We start from the raw sequence: 20,007 nt of genomic DNA, 5'->3' as shown, positions 1-20,007 counted from the left end.
AAAAAAAAAAAAAATTGGCCATTGGCAAAAGGGTTAGTGACAGATCCAATTTCTACTAACATAAAATATTTCAAAATAATTTTGATCCAAGTGTTTTATATTATGTTTTTCTACCAGAGTCTGATTTTGCAGCTCATCTTTTCTAAATAGATCTATTTTATAGTGTGTATATATAGGTCATTCTGAACCAAGTTAACTTCACAGTTGTTTGGGACCTTGTTTCAAGCTTATTGAACAAAGCTCTGTAACACAGAATTTTGGGCATAGGGCCATTTCCAGAGTCTGGTCCAAACAAGCAGTAACAAAGATTGCCTCTTTCTTGGCTGAAGGCTTTCTCTGTGTAACTTGTCTCAGGACTCTTTTACACTTTTTTGCCCTTTTCATAGCCCCTCTCCTTTTTCTATTTAGGGCAAAAGTGTTTGAATTTTCATTCTGTGATTATTCTTTCAGTAAACATTTATTGTGCTTTTACTTAAATATAAGATTCTTTGCTTGAAACCTGTAATACCCTTCCTGTTGGTATTGGCAAAGGAAGTTTTGAGACTAGTAGGCCTTCTACTATAGTATTGTACAAAATATCTGAAATACTAAGGTAGTGTTACTATGCCATGTCTGCCTTTCTGTCTTCTGCTAACTGGAAAGGATTTTTTTGACAATTTCTAAAAACATCATATGCATTTATTCCCCCCCCCCCAATTGGAAAGGGAAAGGAAGGAGCACACAGTTAAAATAATACAATAGTTTTAAATAATTGTAAACCAAAAAGTCACTGCCTTCGAGTTGATTCTGACTCATAGCGACCCCTCCTTGGGTTTCTGAGGCAGTATCTCTGTGGAAGTAGAATGTCCCGTCTTCCTTCTGAGGAGTGGCTGGTGAGTTTGAACCACCAGCCTTCTGGTTAGCAGTCAAGTGCCTTAGGTGCTACGCCACCAGAGCATCTTAGATAATTTAATAATCTTGTCTACTTACAAAATTCCTCTTTATCTGTACATCCTTTTTAGAAAACAATGTTTTCCTCTCCACGTAGGTTTGCTTTTGGAATATTTTAATCATTCCTTACAACTTTTGCTTTCCACAGAATTTATTATTCTTACTCAGTTCCCAATCTGCTCTTATTTGGGGCCTGCTTGACTCTTTAATAAGAAATTATAAAGTTTGTTTTCCTAATTTCCTTTGTCTTTCTTTAATTCTTATTAAGAGTAGAGTTCAGTATATTATTTTTACTTTTAGTTAAATTTATTTTTTGTTCATACTGTTTAAAATTTTCTCTTAATCTTTGAGCAGGTGTTTTATTTTCAGCCTCTTTGCCTTTATTTATGCTGTTTCCTCTGGTTGGTTTTTCTTTTTACTCAACTCTCTTTTCTTCTCTTTGACCTGTCAAATATAACTGGCTGAAATGAGGCTTCTTTTATGGAGTCTTTTGAAGCTGCTCCAGGAATAGTCATTCTTCTTTCTGCTGAATTTGTATTTTGTGTACAATTAAAGACTTTCAGAAATTATCTTAACACATTCAAAGGCATAAGTGTAATATATAACAATTTATTGGAAACAAACATCTATGAATCCATCACCAAAGTTAAGTACTGGAAAATGATCAATTCTGTTTGGTCTGTGTACTGCTCTCCATATCCCCAAGGGAATGTGTAGCATTCTCTTGCCCTTTAAACAAGTTTTTATCTACATAAATGTATATACTTAAACAATTATTGTTTAATTTTGCTTGTGTTTGAATTTTATAAAAATGAATTCATGCTGTGTGTAGTCTAGTGTGACTTGCTTTATTTTATTCAACATTCTGTTTCTAAGATTTACAGACATACTTCAGTTTACTGTGCTTCGCAGATAGTACTCTTTTTACAAATTGAAGATTTGTGGCTACCCTGCAACAAGCAAATCTATCAGTGCCAGTTTTCCAACAGTGTGTTCTCATTTTATGTCTGTGTCACATTTTGGTAATTCTCACAGTATTTCAAAATACTGTTGCACACTTAATAGACTACAGTATAAACACAACTTTTATATGCATGGGAAACCAAAGTATTAGTATGACTCTCTTTATTACGATACTCACTTTATTGTGGGGGTCTGGACCTGAACTCACAGTATCTCCTAGGTATGCCCATATTTATTTAGTAAAACCTGTGAAAGTCAGGACCTGTGTGAGTTGGAAACCTGTCAGAGAAAGAAAACTCAAATATTTATTTTCTACTAAAACGAGCAATAGCAAAGTGGTAATACTGTCTGCTGTCAAAGGCAGAAAACTCGCAAGACCTAGAAAAACTAGGCAGACCTGTTGCTTTCTGGCTCTTGCAGGTTTCACTGTATTTCCTATGGCTGTAGTTAATTTGTTCTCATTAATATATAATATTTCAAGTACAGAAACACCACATTTTTGTATTTACATTTAATGAATCTGGAATTGACTATTTTCTAGTGGTGTGAGATAGGGATCCAATTTCAGTGATTTTCCTTATATGGCAAAGCAGTGCATTATTTGAATAATGCATCCTTCCCACTGTGCCATCACTGTAAGATAGTAAGTTTTCTTTTAAGCATGGGTATGTTTCTGAGTTCTCTTTTTTATTAATTTGGTCTATTTATTTAACTCTGTGTAAGAATCCTGTTGTCTTGTTTGCTGTGGCTTTAATAATAAATCTATAGGCCAGCCCCCCATACTTATAAATTTTTCACCATATTTTGGCCATTCTTTCCCCCTTGCCCTTTATTTTGGAACTATGAAAAACCCTGTTGAGATTTTTATTGGGATGTATTGAAGCCATAGGTCAATTTGGAAAGGTTTGTTATCATTCCTGCAGTGGGTGGGATTAGGTGATGGAGGTGTATGCTGGGTAGGGGTGTGTTGGTTTTGAAGGCATGTAATTTTTGCTTTTTCAGGTTAATCTGCCAAAATCCTATTTCACTGATACCTTATTTCTTCTATTAAGTTGAGTTGTTTTTTTCAGGATGTTTTGATAATTTTTTGTATGTAGAATATTTCCATTGGTTATATTATTTTTTCCCATGCTGTAATTGTCTCATGACGCTCAATATTATTTAAAATTACCATTTGGGTTTATCAGAAGTTTTCTTATTTTATTAGCTCTAGATTATGGCTCTTAAAACCAATAAACCAGTTGATATCCAGTTAATTTTTTTGTTTTTTTTTTCTGATGTGCTGAGAGTACATTCAGAAAATTATTTTTAAATTGTGGAAAATCCCACCAAATTAAAACATTTTGTGAGCCATTTCATAATTTCAGAACTGGACAAGGGAGTTGTGAAACTGTTTATTTTCTTGTCATTTGATGTTTCACCAGTAAATAGAAGCACCATTCTTTGTTAAATTTAGTTCCTGAATTTTGTGAACTTTGAATTATAAAAGGTCTTCAGGAATATATCATGGCTTAACAGATGTGACCCCTCCTCTCCCATTCAGTCTGTTTGTTATTTCTAAATTTATCCCATGAGTATTCTATCTTGACCTTATCCCTTCTCCTTCAATAGTCAAATCATCAAGCGTAGTCTTCCTTTATTAGAACTTGTCTTTGGGTTTCTATCTTTTCTCTAAGTTTGTCCAACCAGTCTCTACACCTATAGGACCCTGTCTTTTTCTTTTAAATGTATTTTAGCATTTAGAACTTGTTTATCTTGGAATCATAGTGTTTTCAAGTTGCAAGGACCTTAATGCTCATTAGACTGTCTCTGAGGAGTCCTCTAAAATGCTTTTGCTAGTAGCAGAACTAGAGATTTGAACTACAATTCACACTCAGCCTCTCTTTAATACACAGTATATAGTATGTCCGTGTTGTATCTTAACATTTAAAAAATGCTTTTCCTTAATTTCAGGCTGTAGACTGGATAGTTTGATAGAAAAGATTCAGTTTTGGCTATTATTTTTTGGTACTTCCTTTGCGTCAAGCAGTGTTTAAGTTCTAATACTGACCCATCTCAATTTTGTATAAGCAAAATGGAATCTTAGTTAATTAAAGCTTGTGTAATATTTTAAAACTACTAAGTGAAAGAACCAGTATTCATACCTAAGTTTTCTGGTTTCAAGTTTGTGTGCTTTTTCTTAATCACTGGTTTTTCATTGTGCTCTATGGATGTAGGCATTGCTGCAGGTGGCCACCTGGAGCTTCTAACGAGCAACTAGAAGTAATTAAAATTAACTTTTAATTTTATCTGTAGTGTGTTATAATTAAAAACTAATTTTCTTTATAACTAACTGCTTCTTTTGCTATTAAAAATGAAGAAAACAGTGAGAATGTAAGGAAATTCAAGCATGAGAAAGGAATTAGTCCCACTGAAAAAGCTAACTTTGGCTTGGTGAACATATGCATGCTGTTGTTATACAAATGTTCCAAGCTTGTTCCCCTCCTCCTCCTTTACTTGCTCAACCTGCCATATGGAGGATTGTACATTGCTGGATGGATTGTGATTTGGACTTTTGTGATTCAGAATTGGGAGAATGAGGAGGGTAGACCTGAAGAAGAATTTTTCAAGGAATTTGAAATAGTATCCTATCTCAGTTCTGCACTGTGTAAAGGAAGTAGGAGGGATGAGAAAAAAATGACTTTAGGAAGGAGAGTTATTGATCTGCATGATGTTTGATAAAAGCAGGGAAAGAACTTGAGCCATTTTAAATTTATTTTTCCTTTGAAGACTAATGACCATGCAGAATGCTCTTTTAATAATATTTAAACAGGTGAGATATCTTCAATTTGTTTTTGCTTTCTCAAATCTACTTTTTTGGTAAAGATCACCATAGTTGCACCATGAGAGCAGATTGGGAAGAGGCTAGGTTGTTGTATGCAGGTGGAGCAGCTAGAAAGCTATTGCAATAGCCAAAATGAGAGATGACAATAGATGATATAGGATTAAAATAGTGGGAACAGAAGGAAACATGTATCTAGTACATTTAACAGGATTTTGTGATACTGAGTATGAAGTTAATGAATGGTAGGTGTGTGACAAATACAACTTCATAGAGAATTGAAGGAAAACATTGAAATAAGATTAGGTAGACTATGTATCTGATTTGAGGCATATTCACTTTGAGATACCTTGAAGAATGTTAATCAGTTTTATGTATGAGTTTGCAGTTCAGAGGAGAGGTCTAGAATAGAGATAGAAAAGCTTATCTGTGTGTAAATGATAATTTAAGCCTGAATGTGGATGAGCTTGCTAAAGAGAAGGTACAAGGAGGAAAGATTCTAGGACTAAACCTGGAGGCACTGCATATGTGGAGAAAGATGGCCTTGTAAAGGAGACAAATTGAGTATTCAGAGAGGTAGAAACAAACTCAGTTGAGTGTTGGTCCATGTATTTTACCTTCCAAAGAAATCTCAGTATTTTCCATTCTTTGGAGTTATGAATTCCCAAACTTAATTCCATGTCAAGCAGAGTTTAGTTAAGTTTTACTAGTTAAACTTGTTGTTGTTGTTATGTGCCATCGAGTTGGACCCAATTCATAATGACCCTTCCTTGGGTTTCCAAGGCGGTATCCTCGGAAGGAAGGTTGGGCAATCCTACTTCCATAGTGATACTGCCTCGGAAACCCAAGGAGGGGTCATTATGAGTCGGGGCTGACTTTACGGCATATAACAACAACAACAACAAATCACTATGGAAGTAGATTGTCCAACCTTCCTTCTGAGGAGTGGCTAGACCTGTTAAAAAAGGAAGGCATTTAAATATGTGTAGAGGCATTCCAAAACAAAATGTAGCTCTTAACTACAATGTATAACATCAGTGACCCTGTATCAGATAATCCTCAAAGTTACTGAGAGAGCAGGTGGTCAGAAATGTTATTTGTTTCATTATAAAAACAGATCTGGTTTGTTATGAGAACTGTGAAGGGTTCGAAATTTTTCCCTACATGCAAGCTAACAAGTTATCTTGCCAAAGTTTTATGGATGGATAGAGTATTCAAGTCTTTTGGTTCATAGATTTAGCACTTGATGACTCATGTCAATAACAGGATCCAGAGTGTTAACATTTGTGCCAGTTTTCCAAGCCCCAGATTCCATAGAACCATGTGAAGAGGTTCCAAGCAATGCCTGTGGTGATACCTGTCAGGTAATGCAGTATAGTGTACTACAGGCAGTTAGGAACCCAAACTTTTATAATGAATGATAAGCCTACCTGACCTTTGCCCTAGAGGGAGATGACATCTTTATTAGACTGGACAGTAAACAGACCTACCCTTTCATCTGAGGAAGATACTATTTCTGTCTTTCCAGGCTGTTCATTTTACAACATACTTGAAAAAATAGTCTAGAACAAAGGGAGTCACTGCCTCTACTTACAAAATACATAGAAATGTGAGGGATCTAAGAATAATTGTTTCCCTATAACATTCACCCCTTGTTTCTGTACCTTGTTGGCTTCTGGTAAATTTTCCCATGATTATGCCATTTTATTGGTCATTCTTGTTGTCTATGGGCAGAGGCTGGGGCCAGATCTATTCGGTTTATCTCAAAACGCATTTAATTAAGGTTGTTATCAACAGGAAAGGAGCTCTGATGGTGGAGTGGTTAAGCACTTGGCTGCTAATGAAAAGGTTGGTGGTTCAAGCCCACCTGCTGTCTCCACAGGAGAAAGACCTGGCCATCTGCCCCCATAATGATCACAGTCTAGTATACAGTAAACTCTTTGGGGCAGTTCTCTGTCACATGGGGTCAACATGGGTTGAAATCAACTCAATAACACCTAAGAACAGTGACATCAATAGGGCAACAGAATGAAGCCAAACTGCAATATTGACTTCAACTTAGGGTCTTGGACATACTTAGGGTAACGGGTGTTGTAAACTATCACATCTACCTTAGAAAGCCAGGAGACTTTCTCCTTAAATTTCTGTATTAACTTTCTACTTGATATGAGGCATCAACCTAGGTACTGCATTATGTATTAGCAATTGCACAGTCTTTGCCTTGGCCTGCAAGGAGGAAGTCATCTAGGGCAATTCTGTCATCCCTAACAATCTTGGCCAGTGAGTTGAGACTAACCTGAATGCCTCCAGCTCAAAGGTGATGTCATTGATCTCCTTAGCTAACCTCAGAGAAAAATTTCAACCACTTTTTCTATTTGAATTACTCCCATTGTAGGGATAAGTACCTCATAGTGTGAATAATTAACAAGTCACTTATCCTTCTGGGAGTCCTCCCGTGTGGAATAATCAAGAATAGTCTCATTCTAGGAAGATCATGGTTGTCTGTGCACTACATGATCTGTTGATGATTTCTTAAATGCTTAAAGGTTTCTTATGAGCACCCTTTAAGGTGTATGTCATCACATTGTTTAGGAGGGTTTAGAAGGGAGGCAGGTTAATTCTGGCTTTCACACAAGGAGTACTCCCAGGGCTGCATATGGTGCTCTGAAAAGAATGTATTATTTGGAGTTTTTGTCTGCCTTCTCATTTCAGGGTGAGATCTGTGTCAGTCAAGGGGCACAGGCTGTAAGGCTGGTAATTTTTCTAATGGGGCCTTCCTGATGTCTGATAAGCCTCAGAGTTCCAGTTCATTTTGAATAATCAGGTGTAATACTTACTTTTGGAGGGACTACCTGAAGGCAATCAGTTCAGTCTATTTTGGCATTCATCTACCCCTTCAAATGACTGAATGATGGCTGCAGGAATGGAGGTAGGAAAGACATTTGGAAGTATTGACAGGTGTTTTGCCTGGAAGCTGTAGAAGCTAGAGCCACCTTCTGTTGTTTCAGAAAGACTTCTCTGTGAGGCTAGAGTGAATAAGGAGTGAGGAATGGTAACTTAGGTTCTGAATAGAGCAGTCTGGCAGGGTATGGCTGACCCAGCAAGCAGTTAAATATAAGGTGCTTGCAACAGTTTGGAATAGCGGCACTAGGACATTTTCCTTTGTAAAGAAAGCTCCAGGGGAGTTTGAGGAAAACAGAGATCATTAATGTTCCTCTTTCTTCCTTACCTCCAGTAGATCTAAGGTGTTCTTCCATAGATACCAAGATTGTTCCGCTGCTATAAAATCAGTGTATCCCTTGCCAGTAGCTGAATTTTCCTTTCTTTTTCCCCAATCATCCCTGACTTGTACCTATACCTTTTATCTGAAAAGGTCATGTGCAAAAGGGACAAGGGCATTTTTATTAAACTTACAGAGATCGATTATGTCTTTCACTTTGGTCCACATGGGCCAAAGACCCTTTACACATTACAAAGACTTGTACTCAAAGAGACTTGTAGTCAAAGAGTGATATGATGAGTAATATACTTAATCAAGTGATCATTATCGTTATGATTTAAGACCATGGAATCCAACAAGAGAATCAGGTTTTTTTTTTTTTTTTAGGCCACCTAAAACCCTGTGTTATGTGTCGAGATCATCATTGGTGGCACTGTCCATTTCTGTTTGGAGATGTCTTGATTCAACAACTACAGCCACATTGCTGCCTGGGGCCATGGGTTTGCACTTTTTGGCAGACTCACACTTTTATCTACACAATGACAACTTTTTTTAAGGAGTCCATCTTAATGTGACTACTTTTTTTTAGGAGTCCACATAATTGCAGAACATTTGCTGCTCCATTATTAGGTTAACATCTCAAATTCTTGCTTGATTGCAGCATAGTATTAGTGAGTTTTTAAGGCCTCAGGGTTCACAGCAAGAATTGATCTAGATTTCTCTGGGTTAGTTTCACATTCTCCAATGAATCACCTTCATGAGCATTTTAAATACCATTCAATACAGTGAGCCAGAAGGTAAGTCCATAGGAGTTTGTCTCAGCCCAAGCTCCCTTATAGCAGATAGGACCCACTGCAAAAAAAACACTAAGCCTTTTACTGTCATCTATGAGTCAGAATTGATTCCCTGACAGTGGGTTTGATTTTTGGTTTGCTTTTAGAAAAGATCTATTGTTGACATGAAAGACTGATAGAGGTATGAGCCCTAAGCCAGCTGTTGCCATTCTTCTTTAAAAAGCATTACATGCTCTGCCATCTCTTGTTCCGAACAAACTAGCCAAAGCTAAAGATTCACCTGGTCAGCCCATATAAGACCCAACTCCCTATGTTGGAGTTGATTCCAGCTCATAGCAACCCTATAGGACAAAATAGAATTGCCCCATAAGGTTTCCAAGGCAGTAAATCTTTACTTTGGGAGCTCTGGTAGCATAGTGCCTATGGCACTTGACTGCTAACCAGAAGGCTGGTGGTTCAAACCCACCAGCCACTCCTCAGAAGAAAGGTTGGGCAATCTACTTCTGTAGTGATACTGCCTCAGCAACCCAAGAAGGGGTCGCTATGAGTTGTTGCCGACTTGACAACACATAACAACAACAACAACAAATCTTTACTGTAGCAGACTGTCACATCTTTCTCCTCCAGAGCGGTAGAATGTCTTAACCACTGTACCACCAGAGATCCTGTTTATGCACATTGTGATTGTGAATATTCTTCCCCTCATGATTGGTATGGTAGTTGAGGTTGTGTGTCAGCTAGGCTAGGCCTGGTTTTGAGTGGCTGGGCAGCTGGATGTAGTTATTTCCTATGATGAGACTGCTAAGCAACTCTGTGGTGGAATCTACAGCTGAGTAGCTGCCTTACGGGTGTGGTCTGTTTCCAGTATATAAGGAGAAGCTTTGAGCAAGGTCTCTAGCTTTTTGGTACAGCTAGATCAGGCATTTGGCCGAGTCTTCATCTCAGTGGCCTGCTGTGTTGCCTCCCGATCTTGGGATTGTTCCTGGACTTGAACCAGTGGTCTGCCATGTTACCTGCCAATCTTGGGTGTGCCATTTGACTTAATCGACCTTGGGTTTGTCAGCTTTAGCAGCCAGCAGCTGCCTGAATTAAGAGAAGCCTGCAGCTTCAGTGGGCTGGGAGCAAGAGGCAGAGCTGAAGTCCAAGGTTAACGGGCTTTCACCCAGCCCCTAGAAATGGCCCTTTGAACTCAGACTGCTAGCTAGCTTCCTAAACTGTAAGTGAATAAACTCATGTTTGATAAAGTCATCCACCTGTGGTGTTTCTGTTGTAGCAGCACTAGAGAACGAAAACACTTGGTATGGGAGTTGTGTCTCTCTGAAGCAGTGTTTGTATCTGTTGTCTGAAGGAGGACAGAATCTTCTGCCACACACACATACACACATCTTAGTACTAATTGTTCACTGGGGCAGAATGATGAGGTTGACTGTCAGCTTGGTGAGGAAGTTTCCCATCTGGGAGGGTTGGCAATAACCAGACATTATGCAGGCAGCTGTCTTTGAAACTACTTTCTGGTACTTAGCCTGAAATTCACTTCAGCCTCATTAACAGGGAGTAAAGTAGAACATTATTTATTTCCTAGTTTGACCATACAGTTTGGTGGACATCTGCACTCACAGTTCCCAAGAACTTCTCTCAAGCTCTGTTAACCAGCCTTTCCTTCCTATTCTAGATTGTCTTGTCTTTTTCAGTGTTCTATCCACAAAAGTGTCAAAAATTGTGAGTGTTCTGAGATTTACCCTTTTTGCAGCTAAAAAATTAGCCTGGCATAATTTCATGGGTGCTGTAAAACATAAGACTCCTTGGTTCCAGACAAAGAACTTCATTACTCATGGTGATAGCATTAACCAGAATGTCAGCATTTGTGCCAGTTAACCAAACTCTGATGTCTACAGGGTGGTACTACATAGGGATCCAGCTGATACCTGCACACATAGTGAGGTGCACTGGAGGAAAGACAGACAGAGACTCTGAGTTTAGGGGACCAAAAACATTTTATAATGGGCAGCATGCCTTCCTGATCTTTCCTGTGCAGGGAAACTTTATACTAAACAGTAAATAAACCTGCCTTTTGCTCTCCAGGGAGACTGACTCTCTCTCTCTCTCTTCTGGGCTGTTTACTGTATCAACATCCATGACAAAAGGAGTTACTGTCCTATCTTACAAGATGTGCAGAAACACTAGAAACCTATGTTGTTGTTGTTGTTGTTATTTGCCATGGAGTCAGACCCGACTCACAGCGACCCCTTCTTGGGTTTCCTAGGCAGTATCACTACGGAAGTAGATTGCCTCATCTTCCTTCCGAGGAGTGGCTGGTGGGTTTGAACCACCAGCCTTCTGGTTAGCCGTCAAGTGCCTTAGGCACTTCCTATGCCTTGAGTTAGAGCTTGGGGAACATCTGTGTTTATAGATTCTTTTCCAAATCAGTTGATTAAAATTCTGGTGAAATAAGGCAGAATCTTAAAAGATCTTTTCTACATATAACATTAAGCCTGATTCTTTTCTGATAATACCTTTTTATTTTTCCCATTCAGTTCAGATCCTGCCTTTCTCTTAGCTGTTGTAGTTCTTGTTAGGTGCCATAGAGTCAGTTTGACTCATAGCAGCCCACTACATACAACAGAATGAAACACAGCCCTTCAAATTCTTCTTCAGTCTTACTCATTATAAGCTTTCACATGCATATAAAGTGATTGAAAATATCACTTGGGTCACTTAGTCTTCAAAGTAACCAAAACCAAAACCAAATTTACTGCCATCTAGTCGGATCCGACTCATAGCGACCCTTCCTTCTGAGGCAGTATCACTATGGAAGTAGATTGGCAGTCTTCCTTCCGAGGAGTGGCGGCTGGTGGGTTTGAACCACCAGCCTTCTGGTTAGCAGTCAAATGCCTTAGGCACTCCACCACCAGAACTCCTTTTCAAAGTGACAGCTTTGCTTTTTAACACTTTAAAGAGTTCTTTTGCAGCGATTTGCTTAATACAGTATGTCATTTGAGTTCTTGACTGCTGCTTCCATGGGCATTGATTATGGATCAATAATGATCCATACTTTCCAAAATGAAATCCTTGACGCCTTCAGTCTTTTTCCATTTATCGTAATGTTGTTTATTGGTTCAGTTGTGAGGATTTTTGTTTTCTTTATGTTGAATTGTAATCCATATGGAAGGTTATAGTCTTAGATCTTCTTCAGTATGTGCTTCAAGTCCTCTTCACTTTAAGCAAGCAGGGTTGTGTCATCTGAATATCGCAGGTTTGTTAATGAGTTTTCCTCCGATCTTGATGCTGTATTGTTCTTCATATAGTCCAGTTTCTCCGATTATTTGCTCAGTTTACGGATTAAATAAGTATGGTGAAAAGATACAGCCCTGATTTACATGTTTTGTGATTTTTAAATCATGTATTGCCCCCTTGTTCTGTTTGAGTAAATTACCTCGTGGTCTATGTACAGGTTGCTCATGAGCACAAATAAGTGTTTAGAAATTCCCATTCTTCTCAATATTATCCATAGTTTGTTATGATTCACACAGTTTTATAATACTTTCACATAAGTCATACACGTAGGACTGTAGTACTTAACTCATTGTGTTGTAATTACTGATTTTTTTCTGATCTATGTCGTTGCTGCTGTTGTTATGTGCTGTTGAGTCGGACCTGACTCATAGTGAATCCTCCTTGGGTTTCCGAAGCAGTATCACTACAGAGGTAGATTGCCCAACCTTTCTTCCAAGGAGTGGTTGGTGGGTTTGAACTGCTAGCCTCCTGGTTAGCAGTCAAGTTCCTTAGGCACTATGCTACCAGAGCTCCCTTCTAATCTGTATGTCCAGTAAATAAAGTAAAAGCTCTTCAGTAGAACAGGGCTGTTTTTCGTAAGCTGCACCCTTATTCTCCCATTCAGACCTTTAGGAAAGAACATTTCCTGCCTGAGAATCGTTTAGGATCAAATCCATTAAATTAGTTGGTGCTTTTTAATCACATTTCTCTGTTTTGAGCCTTAAGGATAATTTGTTTAATTTAGAAAAGACAAAGTATCCACTGGCAAATAGACATACAGTACAGTCCTATTGCCCAACCTAGTTGTGACATCACATATATTATTCACTATGCCAAATAATATTTCTTACATTGTTCAAATTTAAAATACAGACTGTGGACATTCATAAAGAAAAAGTGGCTCGAAGAGAGATTGGTATTTTGACAACAAATAAGAATACATCAAGAACGCACAAAATAATAGCACCTGCAAATATGGAACGCCCTGTAAGGTATATTCGGAAACCTATCGACTATACAGTTTTGGATGATGTGGGCCATGGTGTCAAGGTAAGCATTTCTATATCACGTTAACTCGAATTAATTTGCATATCTAACAGTTATTTTGTATAGGAGATATGGTGATAGTTTTCTTAGTAAATTCTGATTAACTAGCAACTGGCTTAATTTACATAAAGTAGTTTTTGAATATTTAGTTGTTTTATACTAAACTTGGGGCAAAATTGTACCTGTAGAATGGGCTGTAGTCAAGACAATATTAAAACTTGAAATGGATACTCACTAAATAAGCCATTTGAATCCTCGACTAGTCATAAATTTGTGTTGTGGTGCCATCTTTTGCTTTTACTGTTGAATGAATATAAAATAAAAAAGTGTGTATGTTTCAGAATTAGTTTACAAAATCACAGGTATTTTTATACTTTTATTCTTTATGTGTATACAGATACATGTATCTCTGATGTAATTCTAGTGACTTTAAAAAATCAAAATTATATATAGCTTTGTCTGTGCACTCCCCACCTCAACAGACTTTTAGAGAGAAAGATTATATGTTACCCATGTCCGTTTCTTAGAATGGTACAGGTAGGTGATCTTGAAGGATGCCTGTACTCTTGTAACTTTTGTGTATTGATGGATCATATTGCAAGCATCTAGAATGACCTGAATTATTATTATTATTTAAAACTTTAAATTGTGATTTGGGCAGAATTAAACTTTACAAAGCAGAGTAGTTTTACATTCAGCAGTTCATACACATTTTGCTTTGTGACACTGATTATATTTCTCACGTGTAACAGCTGTTCTCCTATTTAATCTCTTGTGGTTACCCTTTTCCTGTTTCCTTCCCTGTGCATTCCTACTTCCCTACCTTTTTCTCTGTGCAAATGCTGCCCTTCTAATCTCCCATAGTTGATTGTTCTAAGATGTGCATCTCCCTTGGTGTAATTGATGGGCTCATAGCCCTGTCTCTTGTTTGGTTGTAAGTTAAGCCACAGAAGTGAGTTTGATTCCAGGCCCGAAGGGTGACTGGGGGCCATTGTGTTAGGGGTTTCTCTAGTGTATATCTGACCGTTAAACGTGGTCTTTTTATGCTTTTAATTTTGCTCCACATTTTTTTCTCCCACCCTATCCAGGATCTCTACTTTTGATCACTTTCTGTGTGGTTCGCATTGGTAGCAGAGTACCATCTAGTTCTTCTAGTCTCAGGGTCATATAGGCTGAAGTTCTCAGATGGTCCATTAGTCTTTTGGGCTGTTCCCCTGCATCTCTGATATTCTTCACTCTTCTTTTTGCTGGACAAGGAGAGACCAATAGTTGCATCTTAGATGGCTGCTTGTAAGCTTTTAGGGCTCTAGTCTCTGCTCACCAAAGTTAAGATGTAGAACAGTGTTTTTGTGCCAGTTGAACTTGATGTGTCATCCCCCATGACCATGGACCTGAGCCCACAGGACAAGTGACTCACTCCCTCAGGGTACTCAGTGGCTAGGAATTTATCTTAATCTTGCCCTATTTAGCTTTATACTTCATATGGACATTTTTATAGCACATACAAATATGTATGTTGGAATATCATCTGCTAAACCTGTGTGTGGTGGAATGATCTAAATTCTTCAGCCATCTCTGCTTAGGATAAAGTAACTTTGATACTTGTTGGTTTCTTTTCTAGAGACTTTATTAGATTTTGCTTTTGCTCTACAGAATATTTTTCAATAATTTTTAAATGGGGTCAACTAGAATCTTGAAGTTTTTTCTAGCTAGTTGATCTAACTGGTGACATTGCTAGATCTGTAGTATTCTGCATTTCTGGGGTTCTTGATTGAAGGGAGTATAGTTGATAACACTTACTCTACTCTTCTCTGAGACTAATAGTATCTCCCCTTCACTTTCATGCTGGCATGTTACATAGAAAGTTGGAACATTATGCTTACATTTTGCACAGTCCGAGATTAATATTCCATCATATTTTCTTCCTTTGTGATGTAATTTTTAGTGTATTTGTATATGATATATCTGCGTTTCTATTAAATAGCATTTACTTTGCTGATGCATTTCATGCTATGAAATAGATGATATTTATAAGTTTAGTAGGAATTAAGACTATGGAAAAAATATCCTAAGGATGTTTAACTTGATTTCTGGAAACAGTATAAGATATGAATAAGAGAATTCCAGGACAGAGAAATTATCAGAGCAGCATAGGCGTGAGACAGAATGGAAAGATGAATCTTATACGAGATTTTGCATAAGATTTCAGAATAAGGTGGGATAGAGACTCAAATGTGTAGCAGAGAAGTTTAAATTTAGTTTTGATAAGTTGTAATAATAAACAGTTTTATAGCCTGGTTCAGAATTTACAAAGTACTTTTCTTTTATATGTTTCTGTTTGTTTTTGAAATTCAAAAATACCATAAGATCTAGGAGTTGTTTTATTTTATTACTGGAGGCAGTAAAGCTTTATAATATATATATAAAACCAAAACCGAACTCACTGCTGTCAAGTCAGTTTAACTCATAGCAACCCCTCCATGGGTTTCCGAGGCGGTGTCACTATGGAAGTAGATTGCCCAACCTTCCTTCCGAGGAGTGGCTGTTGGGTTTGAACTGCCAGCCTTCTGGTTAGCAGTCAAATAAATGCCTTAGGCACTGCACCACCAGAGCTCCAAATATGTACATAGGAAAGGAAATTTTATATATATGATTTGGGTGAACATTTGCAGAGCAAATCCATTTTTCATATAGCAGTTCATACACATTTTGTTTCATGACATTGACTGCAGTTCCCCACAGTGTAACAGCTCTCTTTCCACTTCCTCCCTGTACTTACCTCCTTCCTCTGTGGTTTGTTCTTATACATTTCTGCCCCCTGAAGGAAATGATATTTTTAAAAAGCTTTCTATTTGTTAATTAGAGGAGTAAGCCAATAAATATTTCGAACAAAGAATTGACCTTTGCATAATGCAACAAACATTTAGTACCTATGGGATGAGAAGCTTATGATCTTGAGGATAGAAAACAGGGAGAAATCAAAGAGAATTTTATTGTTTTCAAGCTAAGATTGCAGGGGAATGGAAAAATTACTCATTCAGGAACATATATGATAAGGAAATGAAGTGAGACTTTAGGGAAAAAAGCAGTCTAATTTTGGATATGTTTTGGGGACATTTAAATGAAAAAAATCTTGTAATTTTTTTTTTTTTTTTTTTAAACAACCTATATTTTGAGCTGTAAAATACAGAGATTATTTCCTACCAAGACATTTGTACCCCGACACATTTTCACACACAAACAACACTTGGTAGAGTAGGAAACTGAGCCCTATAAGAGGTTGAAGGTTACATAGATTGCGTAGTGGCAGAGTTCGACTGGAATTTTCATTTCTAATCTGATTCTCCTTTCATTTCCTCATTTGAGACTAACCTATACTTGAATGATAGTTGTGGGTTTTTTTGTTTTTTGTTTTGGTTTGTTTCTTGTTCATGTTAAACAACAAATGAGAGAAAATGTGTGGTAATATTTAGAGTATTTTCTTTTTTCAAAGTAGTATTTAATGTATTGTAATGCTATCACATTAGTATATACTGTCTTCAAGGAGCCTAACAATTGTTATACAGATTTAGTTTTCTAAATCCAGATGTGAAATGTAAAGGCTGGGTAAGGTCTTATATACTTTTTTTCTGATAGAAATAAGCAATATTACTCTAAACAAAAATTAAAGAATATAACAATTCTGTTAAGTTTCTATGAATGAAAATATGTCTAATGCAAAATAAAATCTTCGTTTGGATCATTTCCTTAATGTTGCTTTTATAGTCACCCCAAAGATGATAGATTCATATTTAGAATAGCAAATGTTACACAAAGAACCTGAAACTGAAAAAAAAATCTGTAAGAAGATTAGACCTGTAACTGTAGAACCCCAAGATGTTGTCTCCTGAGTGGTATAGTACAAATCCCTAGGTGGTGCTGAGGGTTAAGCTTTTGACTTGTAAATGAAAAGTTGGCAGCTCAAATCCACCTAGAGGTACCTTCCAAGAAAGGCTTGGTGAGCTGTTTCTAAAAGGTCACAGCCTTGAAAGTTCTTTAGAGTGCAGTTCTTCTTTACACATGTGGGGTCACCAAGACTTGAAATCGACTTGATAGCAATGGGATAGTACAAGTGATGCTTTAGGACTGTGCACATTGTTTCATTTATATAGATAGTCATCTTTCATAGAAGTAGCCTTTACGATCAAAGCACATTTACTTCAGTTTAGAATCTTGACTAAAGTGGGTAAAAGCAAAACTGAAAACTAATGCAACCTATAAACTTGTGTTGGGCTGCTGAGGATTGGGTTCATCGGTTAGAAATGAAAGGGTTTCCTGGACCCTCCTTATTTATTCCTTGGTTAGAATTTGGCTAAGATATTATTGTTCACAGTGATTTCATTTTAAACACTGCAGTGCTAGGTCTCTTTCTGAATTGAGGGCAAGCTATGATTTTGAATTTTGACATTTACAGTTTATCACATGGTTAGGTTCCAAGGTCATTAGGTGAAAATCTGCATTATGCAAAAATGGAGGGTGACTACATCAGATCATAAAAGGGAGGATGACAGTCGTTGCATAACTGCCAAGTTATATCATTACATAACTGCCAAACCACTGAGAATCATGGCCCAGCCAAGTTGCCACATAATCTTGACCATCACTGCCAGGTTACTGCCAGATATATGCTGTTAATGTGCAAAATAGTAGGATGGTAGATTTTTTGCAGTTGTTGTAAATGAGAAATGTCAGAAAATAAGATGGTTGATAAGTGAGGAGTAGGTGTACTACCATTCAAGTAATGAATACTCACAAGTTTGCATTCATAATCTGGTAAAGTCTTAGGTCTTATACACTGATGTATTAAAATAACCTTGCATCTGAAGTGTTAGAATACTGTTTCTGCTTAAATCAAAACATATTTTTAAAAAATCATCTGTGACTGCTAACCAGAAAGCTGATGGTTCAAACCCACCGGCCACTCCTCGGAAGGAAGGTTGGGCCATCTACTTTTGTAGTGATACTGCCTTGGAAACCCAAGGAGGAGTTGTTATGAGTCAGGTCCGACTCGACAGCACATAACAACAACATAGTGTAAAGTACCGACCTAAGAAATTATTGGGCCTCCATTAAGTTGGCATTATTAATTGGTGGTTTCCTTATGAATATATTCTTTTGAAAAATATTGAAACACAGGAATACTTCTCCACTGCTTATGAGTAACTATTTCCTTATAAAATATTTGAAATACTACTGGGTAAAAACTTTTTAACATGTATTAAATAATTATAAATGTAAATCTGTCATATCAGATATAATTTATTTAGAATTAATTTCTACTTTTTTCCCCCTTTTTTGCCAACGTAAAGTGGCTAAAAGCCAAGGTAAGAGACATCATTTATCCTTTGATCCACAGTATTTCCTCTATATTGATAGAGGCTGCAGAGCCACTAAAATTGAAAACTCTTCGTATGTCTGTCTGCTTTTTCTCCATAGGATGTATGTAGAAAAAATAAACTCAAACTCAATTCAAATCAGCAACGTTCAGCCTTGGATGTGTTAATATATCAAAGATATATTGACATCTGCATTTATATAGGAACATTAATTTTTCTAACATTTATTGCTTCACTCATTTTTTGATAGTTGCCTTGCTTTTATTGACTTAAAATTAGGAGGTTTCCCAGACATCATATGTGACTTTGTTACTCATTAGAATTAAAATGATTCTTTAGATAGATATTTAAACACATAGTAGAATCAGTGATTGATATTTATGTACACATTTCAAAAACAATTGTTTTTAGGTTCCTGGGTGGCATAAACAGTCTGTGCTTGACCACTATCCTAAAGGTTGGTGGTTTGAACCCACCCGGCAGTGCCATGAAAGAGAAGCCTGGTGATCTGTTTCCATAAAGATTACAGCCAAGAGAACTGTGGAGCAGTTCTACTCTGTGACACATGGGATCACCTTAGGTCACAATCAACTCAGTTGCGAAAGGTTTTGTTTTTCTCAAATATTTTAGGAGACACAGTATTTGAATGCAAATAATTTTGATTGCAGTGAATACACTTAACAATAAAATAATACATAAACCTCAGTAATCTTACCTGTATTTTTCCATAAATTGGTATGAATGGCACAAAATAATAGGAAAGGCGAAATACAAAAGGTTTCTTTACTTTTTAAAATGTAGTACTAAAGTTTGCATTAAAACTGTCTGGGAATCCTCACTTCACATTCTGATATTAAAAAAAATAATACATTATGTCAAAACACCAAGAGAACAATTTGATATAAAAATAAGAGCTTTTCTTTCCACATTTTAGCATGGAAATAACCAGCCTGCGAGAACTGGCACACTGTCGAGAACAAATCCTCCTACTCAGAAACCACCAAGTCCTCCCATGTCAGGCCGGGGAACATTGGGGTAAGAATTCTGTGACATTTTTATAAGAGAATTTGTAAGTTAAAGGAAAAGATATTTTTCTTATTTAAGTAAAGATATGGATCCTTTCCTTGGGACCCTGTCCATGTGATTCTACTACATACAGGCTCGTTTTGGTTCTTTTTTCCCTATGCAGAATCCAGAATTATAGTATAATATATTCTCTGTTTACATTTATAGAATATTTATAATGTTCTCTATAGAAGTCTGTGCTAGAAAAGTCCTTTTATGTATTTATAAATGAGGATTATTTATTTTTGTTCTAGAATTCACTTTTTAAAGTATAAATCTGATAATAAGTTTTATCATATGATATGACCAGAGCATTCATGTGATGCTTTCAAATGTGTTTACAATATTTATGTTTGTTATAGACTTTGAATAAGTGGTCTACTGTATGTAGTTTGGCTTGGTAGCCTGTGGCCCTTTTGCTTTCCTTATTAGTTGGCACCTGAGATTTCAGGATTCTCACCTGGAGTGCTTCTAACTGTGCTTCTGTTGGGAGGTTTAGGCCCCTTCATGCTAGAGTGG

The 20,007-nt window shown here is 37.0% G+C and overlaps 1 protein-coding gene across 1 annotated transcript in view; it reads left to right on the top strand.

Moving 5' to 3' along the window:
* Positions 1 to 20,007, top strand: part of ABI1 (abl interactor 1) — a 194,162-nt gene that overhangs the window by 154,950 nt on the left and 19,205 nt on the right. The window contains exons 3-5 of the mRNA XM_007936381.2: positions 12,875 to 13,051; positions 18,397 to 18,411; positions 19,358 to 19,458. Coding sequence (XP_007934572.1) covers positions 12,875 to 13,051; positions 18,397 to 18,411; positions 19,358 to 19,458 — 293 coding nt within the window. The remainder of the gene's footprint in view (positions 1 to 12,874; positions 13,052 to 18,396; positions 18,412 to 19,357; positions 19,459 to 20,007) is intronic.

The sequence above is a fragment of the Orycteropus afer genome, unplaced genomic scaffold (assembly GCF_000298275.1).
Source record: "Orycteropus afer afer isolate SDZICR_OR568_19922 unplaced genomic scaffold, OryAfe1.0 scaffold00035, whole genome shotgun sequence".
NCBI classification, from domain to species: domain Eukaryota; kingdom Metazoa; phylum Chordata; class Mammalia; order Tubulidentata; family Orycteropodidae; genus Orycteropus; species Orycteropus afer.
This window is presented reverse-complemented; position numbering and strand designations above follow the sequence as displayed.